Consider the following 7,912-nt stretch of genomic DNA (forward strand, 5'->3'; position numbering starts at 1 on the left):
TGTGCTCCCAGAGGCCATGGTGTCCACTGTAGTGGCGACACTTGCCTCAGTTCCTTGCGTGGGGATGGCGCCCAGCAACACACTTTCTGCCTGTTCTGTTCCGGCCAAGGAGGCCGTCTATGACCTCTCTGCCTGTCCTGTTCCGGCCAAGGAAGCCGTCTATGAACTCTCTGCTTGTCCTGTTCCGGCCAAGGAGGCCACCTATGAATTCTCTGCCTGTTCTGTTCCGGCCGTCTATGAACTCTCTGCCTGTTCTGTCAAGGTTAGGGAGGCAGTTTGTGAACTTTTGTCTCGTCCCGACCCAGCCAGGGAGGCTGCCCCTGAACGCTCAGTCTTGATCTACTGTCTGGTTCTGGTGGTCTTTTGCTCCGCCGTGGTGGTCCTCTGCTCCGCCGTGGTGGTCTACTGTCTGGCTCTGGTGGTCTTCTGCTCCGCCGTGGATCGAAGATCCCGTCTGCTCTGCTGTGGTGGTCCTCAGCTCCGCCGGCTCTGTACAATATCTTTATAGAAAAATCCTAATACTGAACATGAGTCCTGTTTTTCCCTTACAAAAATTAACCATGCTTTTATTATAGTAAAAGTACAGTAACCATGTTTTTTTTTGTTTTTTGGCAAATGGATTACCGTTTGTATTTATTTTTACTACAAATTCCATGCTTAAACTATGGGTAGTGTAGCATAATTTAATTTGTGGTTACCATGGTTTAACAATAGTAACCATTGTCTTTGGATTTATAGTAAAATCATCATTATTTTTCGTAAGGGTTGTGTTATTGTCTGCACTAGCTCCCCCTAAACCTATTATAAAATATGATTATTTGTCTGCTAAATTACTACTGTAACATTATAATAGATAATAATGATGTCCTTTATACAGTATTTTGAGTGATGGCTGATGAGCAATGAGCTGCTGCTGCTTAACTAAGTAAACAAAGACAAAACTCGAATGGTGAATTGGAATGGAAATAATCGCTTTAGTACATTCGACAGGCAATTAAACAATAATAATATTAAAATAGCGGGCCAAATCGGCTGCCAGGCCACCGAGAATTGTCCCAGTTCTCCCGATGGCCAGTCCGCGCCTGATTCCCACAGACACGAACGTGCAGGACTCATATATTGTCTTTTCGCGGCTTAATATTCACAGACACTAGTCCATATCGCGTTTGATTCAAGTGCACTGACCTACTTTTTATTTATTCGTCCAAAATGTGGCATATTCCATATTATAGGGCCGTATGTCTCAGAGTAGTCAGTGCAACTTGGGAAAGAAATCAATTAAATCTGTATGTGGATGTGTGTAAATATTCAAATGTAATCCCCTTTGTAATCGTTAACATTTTCATAAGTAACTGTAATTTAATTACACATTTTTTCTTAGTAACTGTAACCGATTACAGTTACATTTATTTTGTAATTAAATTAAATAATAAAATATGTAAAACGCCGTTACATGTCCCCAACACTGTATATATATACACATATATATATATCTTTCTCTCTCTCTCAATATATATATACATACATATATACAGACACACACACATAATTAACAATTATATATACTGTTGTTTGAGGTCATTATTGTGAATGATGATTCTCATTATTGTAATACAGTATTTTGTGTACTATATTATGGATAAAAAATATTGTAAAAGTATTGTTTTTTTGCATTGCATGTCATGTTGCAAAACACGTCATGGTCCTAAAAGCGAGCTTCACCGTTTTTATGCAAAATACATATTCATTTTTTTTCCTCCTTTTGATTTTTGTGGTGAAACACGACTTGAAAATCATTTTGACAGATTTCATGAGATTCACCCAACGAATATCTATTAATATCCGACTGCCAGAGGAAACGAGCTTCAACAAGCCCATTGCACCAGAACACCGATATTTTTTAATTATAAAATATTTAAAATATTTAATATTTAATTACCACAACGTCCTAGACTTAATTTATTGTGGATTTATTTCAGGCATGATTCATGTTGTTTCATTAAATCATGACAGAACAAGCATCCTGTTAGAGTTTACCGGAGGATACTTTCAGTGTCAGGATTATTAGCAGCAGGAGAGTTGCCGCTACAGAAATAAGGAAACCACCACACTGCAAATATAATTAGTGCACAATTACGGTGGTGATGATACGACACATTCACCTAATGAAGCCCCGTGAGTCACGCTCATTAGCATAAACACGGACCAGCTGTGCAAACCGCTGACTACTAAACTCACAGATAGTAAAAAGACACACAAACAGGTGTAGTATGCAGGCTACACGGACTGATTCAGTCCTCAGGTAAACTAATGACGAATGAAGTGCAAGCGAATGGAAACCCAGCGAACGAGTGCTTGAGACGAACGACTAGAGAAGGGAAGATCAGGCTCGTTTAGATCTGTGTCGGGGATGGATGACAAACACAAAAACACTAATTAGTTTGATTATTTAATATTTCATACAGCTTTGAAACGTGAAGGTTACGGAAAACTTGACTAATTTCTCTCCCTTTCAATTCACTAAAAATGTTTTTTTTATTTGTCTTATGAAGTATTCTAATTTGTTGAGAAAGTGAATTGGTGGGTTTTTGTTAAATGTGAGCCAAAATCATCACAATTAAAAGAACCAAAGACTTAAACTACTTCAGTCTGTGTGCATTGAATTTATTTAATACACGAGTTTCACAATTTGAGTTGAATTACTGAAATAAATGAACTTTTCCACGACATTCTAATTTATTGACATGCACCTGTATATAAAAAACGAAAACAATTTATTTTTATTTTACAATCTATTTAAATTTGTTTTTAACTCTTGTTGTAATTACATATTTTTATACTAATGTAATTTATCATATATTATGTTGTTACATTTATTATCTTAGTTATAATTTTATATATTTATATACACACATTATATTCTATAATTTTATCGGTTGCACTTATTTTTAACTATATATTTTTTAATACATTTTTCTTTTATTTATAAAATGTTTTTCCAATTCAGGAAGCCCTCAAACGGAGATTGTGTCAGCTTGAGCTCACTCCTGAGGAAACACACACACATCTCTTACCTTCATGAGGTCAAGCAGGACTGGACTGATGATCCCCAGATAGTGTCTCTCCAGAGTCTGCGGATGGCTGACCGAGGGAAACTGCACACGGATAGCACACGCTGATGAATGGCTCACAGTAAGAACAGGAGCAGCTGATCTGATTCGAGAGGGACAGACAGACTGACCCGTAGCCCGTGAAAGCGAGGGTTGTTGTAGAAGAGCTTCATCTGTTCGGGCGGCAGGGGCCCCAGGACCTTCTGGATGGTGAAGAGCTGGTCGATCTCACTCTCGCCCGGAAACAGAGGCTGACCGTCGCTCAGCTCGCCCAGAATACACCCCACCGACCACATGTCCACCGCCTTCCCGTACGGAGCCCTGACAGAGACACTGATTATCAGGTGAGAGACTCATGAACAAACACCACAGACAGTCAGCGAATCAGTGAAACCTGCCAAGAGCATGATCAGGGCACACTTATATTATATACATATTATGTGAGGTTATTGATTATATTAATTAAACATTGAAATAATTCATAATCGAAATTAAACAAAATTAAATAACTGACATTTAATGTTGAAAAAAATTAAAACAGAAATAAATTATATAATATAAATTGTATTTTTAATCTATTTGAACTAATATATATATATATATAAACATTTGATAATTTTTTTACATTTTAACAGACAGACAGACAGATATAGATAATTTAACAATATTATTATCAAATATTAATTAAAATACAATTTAATTATTAACATTTTATTAAAAAAAAATATTTTATTTATTAATTTATAAATAACTAAACTAACAAACAAACAAATAAATAAATAGAAAGTAACATCCAGATGCATTAAAAAAAATAATTTAGGGTTATAAATAACTAAGGGTTTAGAAAAAAAAATTCCAAAGTCCAAAAAAAATAATCAAATGGTCCTAAAAATAAACTTTAAAATAGACATACATTAAAATAAAACAGAATTTATTTAAGCAGAATATAACTTTTTTTTCATATTGAAATGTGACAAGACAGTTGATAGCATGACTGACGTTCACACGCTCACCCCAGCAGCAGCTCCGGGGATCGGTACCATCTAGTCGCCACATACTCCGTGTAGTTCGCATCGGTGCTTTCTGAGAGATCCCGCGCAAACCCTGCCAGAACAACAGACCTCACATTTACATCAGTGACTGATCAAGCATGTTAAAGAAACAACTGAGACATAAACAGATCTCATTGGTGATTTTTTTGTCTTTTGAAAGGATTTTAGGAGGACAGAAGATGTTTAATTGCATTTCCCAATCAAAACAATGGCAGTGTTTCCAGCAGAATGGAGAACAGACAGACAGACCACCTGCTGTCACACACACACACACACACACACACACACACACACACACGAGTCTAATACAGGTCAGTATGAGAATTCAGATTCGCTCACACACACAGTCCTGTGATGCGCATCGGACAATCCAGATAGAAGCCCAGTGATTGGTGCTTCATGATCACATGACTACAGAAACTCACCGAAGTCGCACAGTTTGAGCATATCGTCGGAGCTGATGAGCAGATTCTCCGGCTTGATATCTAGAAAGCCAGAGAGACAGATCAATCCAGCATGCATGTGTAATATTTAATGCAGTTCAGAGGACAGTGATTCATATTTAATAATATAATTAAAATATATTTTATTAAAATAAAATAAAAGTATTTTTATTTTAAAATATATTAAATTTTATTTTATCCACAAGAAGTCAACATGCATCACTTTTTATATGTAAACCGAAATGTCACAAAACCAGTAGAAACTAGAAACTAATTTGTCACTTTCAATTAAAAAAAAAGAACATAATTAGTTACTTTGTTTCATTTCTAACACAATGTAACACATTACTTAAGTGTAACTACTATGATTTATATACTAATTATAGTTCATATTCATTTTTTTTTTAGTTGGCTTTTATTTTATATTTTCAGATTTCAATGTATTTATTAAAATGTCTATATTATTTTTGATTGACATTTAATTTTTTTATTTAAATATATACGTGAACCTGGAGCACAAATCAAGTCATAAGGGTAAATTTTTTTAAATTGAGATGTATACATCATCTGAAGCTGAATAAATGAGCTTTCATTGTTGTATGGTTTGTTAGGATCGGACAATATTTGGCTGAGATACAACTATTTGAAAATCTGGAATCTGAGGATGCAAAAAAATCTAAATATTGAGAAAATCATCTTTAAAGTTGTCCAAATGAAGTTCTTAGCAATGCATATTACTAATCAAACATTAAGTTTTGATATATTTATGGTAGGAAATGTACAAAATATCTTCATGGAACATGATCTTTACTTAATGTCCTAATGATTTTTGGCATAAAAGAAAAATCGATCATTTTGACCCATACAATGTATTTTTGGCTATTGCTACATCTATGACCTTTGAAACATGTCTTTATGCTCTATGTTGAGTATGGTTTCACTAATAATAAACATACATTTGCATAAAGCATCTATATTTGTCCATGACCATGTTGATTAGAGTATTAAAATTTTGAAAAGTATTAATTTAAGGTACATTTAGAAGAGATAAAAATGTGCGATTAAGTTGCGATTAATCACGAGTTAACTCATGACAGTCATGCGATGAATCGCGATTAAATATTTTAATCGATTGACAGCCCTAATGTTACGCATTTCTAATGTAGTGTTTTCCATCTAATATTTATATTATAATTTATTTCATTTTATTTCAGTTAATTTAGTATTATGTATATACTACTTATAGTTTACTTATACTACTTATAATTTAATTTTATATTTTCAGGTTTATTTTAATTATTGAACTTTCATATTTTTCATATTTGTCAAGTTTAATATATATTCTTATTTGTTTTAGTTTTAATTTATTTACAGTTAGTAATTTTAGTGCTTTAACTTAAATGTCTTTTAGTAATTTCTAATATAGTTTTGCACCCAATATTTATATTATATTTTATTTTATTTCAGTTAACAAAACATGATTTTAATCTTTTAAATAAGTTTTAGCACTGGAACAGAGTACGAAGACAAAGCTGTGTGTTTATGGAAGTTTATGCATATTAAAGCATTAATTAAAAAAAAAAAACGTTTTTTTTTTTTTCCGATATGGAATGTTTATTGAACAAATGCTCTTCTGTAAAGTTGTAATTATAAAAAAAGCCTATTTATGTATATTAATTACAATTTGATGTTAAATGTATGCATGTAATGTTTATATTATTATTAATATTCTTATATAGAACAGATGCTCTTCTATAAAGCTGCAATTTAAGAAATGCATATTTTACGCATGTTCATTTCTAATCACAGTTTGTTAATAAATTAAATTAAATAATTTATATTATTATTTTGATATAGAATGTTTATAACAAACGCTCTTCTATAAATCGGATCTTCAGATTAATACGTCATGCTTACAGTATCTATCGTTAGCGGAGCCTTATTAATATTCATGAGCTGCATCATGATGTCACAGACAGACGGGCTGGATGTTGTTTGGTTGTGTGTTGTTTGATGAGTGAATCAGCTCAGATGAAGGACTAGTGTTCACTGATGAGCAGGAGACTCACCTTCACTGTCCTTAAACTTCTTAATGGCCACGATCTCATTAGTCTCCTGCAACAGAGAAACAAAACCGAACAATTAGCAGCCATAAATACGGACTTATTCAATGTGTTTTTCTTCAAATATATGCACAATATTTCACATGTACACTACCATTGTGATGATTGTAGTCAGTAAGATGTGTTGTTGTTTTTTTTTTACAAAATGTATACTTTTATTCATCAAGGACGCATTAAATTGATCAAAAGTGACTGTAAAGACATTTATAATGTTTCAAAAGATTTCTCTTTCAAACAAATGCTGTTCTTTTGAACTCTCTATTCATCTGTGAATCCTGGCAAATAAAATGTGTGATTGTGCATCACAACTGTTTTCAACATTGATAATAATCAGAAATGTTTCTTGAGCAGCAAATCAGCATATTATACTGATTTCTGAAGATCATGTGACACTGAAGACTGGAGTAATGATGCTGAAAATTCAGCTGCGCATCACAGAAATAAATTACAGTTTAACACAGATTCACACAGAAAACAGCTCATTTGAATTTTAATATATTTGACAATTTTACAACATTTTTTTTTACATGTATTTTTAATTAAATACATGCAACCTTGGCGAGCAGAAGAGACTGCTTTCCTCAAACATTTCTAACGCTAAAAGGCTTTAGCAGGTAATAAACCTGTTATTATTAGCCGGTGAATCGCTGACAGTCGCTGTTGTTCTTACCGTTCAATTACAGCCGTATTCCTAATAAATGTGCAGCAGATGGTTAGCAAACATATGGAGACCAGCTCAGTACTCAGCAAAGCCCTTTTTACTCACATTATTCTTGGCGAGTGTTTTGGACCGTGTGTGTGTTTGAGGGGAACTAAAGGACTCACACACACACACTCTCTCTCTCTGGCCTATTTTACACTCTGGGTGTCTCTGTATCCTCCCAGCATCCTTCAGTGCTCCAGATTCACGCTTTACAGAAAAACAGACCCTTACAGATCCAGCCGACGCCACTGAACACAGCTCACCAACTCTGAGAGCATGTTATGTGTGTATTCATACGCGTGTTTGTGTTTGCTCCCTCAGGCTTTGTGCTTGTTTATGTTGAACACAAACTCATCACAGGTGCTGCAAACGCTGACGACGGCCCATTTATTAACCTCACACACTCACCTCAAACACACACACACACACACACTCACCTCAAACACACACACACACACACACACGCACACGCCCACCACAC

The 7,912-nt window shown here is 34.4% G+C and overlaps 1 protein-coding gene and 1 long non-coding RNA gene across 5 annotated transcripts in view; both read right to left on the reverse strand.

The window, feature by feature from the left end:
* Positions 1-4,718, reverse strand: part of LOC107564405 (cyclin-dependent kinase-like 5) — a 28,624-nt gene extending 23,906 nt beyond the window's left edge. For all 4 annotated transcript variants that reach the window (XR_001606223.1, XM_016249495.1, XM_016249496.1 and 1 more), the window contains exons 1-4: positions 4,588-4,718; positions 4,124-4,214; positions 3,242-3,431; positions 3,075-3,155 (exon numbers count right to left, since the gene is read on the reverse strand). Coding sequence is in view for 3 of the 4 variants with exons in the window: in XM_016249495.1 (XP_016104981.1) it covers positions 3,075-3,155; positions 3,242-3,431; positions 4,124-4,214; positions 4,588-4,684 (459 nt within the window). In the remaining variant the exon portion in view is untranslated. The remainder of the gene's footprint in view (positions 1-3,074; positions 3,156-3,241; positions 3,432-4,123; positions 4,215-4,587) is intronic.
* A 1,920-nt stretch (positions 4,719-6,638) lies between these two features.
* The window catches only part of LOC107564419 (uncharacterized), a 45,427-nt gene continuing 44,153 nt past the window's right edge, over positions 6,639-7,912 (reverse strand). The window contains exon 4 of the long non-coding RNA XR_001606225.1: positions 6,639-6,720. This is a non-coding gene — a long non-coding RNA (uncharacterized lncRNA). The remainder of the gene's footprint in view (positions 6,721-7,912) is intronic.

This window comes from Sinocyclocheilus grahami, unplaced genomic scaffold, assembly GCF_001515645.1.
Source record: "Sinocyclocheilus grahami isolate Dianchi unplaced genomic scaffold, SAMN03320097.WGS_v1.1 scaffold932.1, whole genome shotgun sequence".
Lineage (NCBI taxonomy): Eukaryota > Metazoa > Chordata > Actinopteri > Cypriniformes > Cyprinidae > Sinocyclocheilus > Sinocyclocheilus grahami.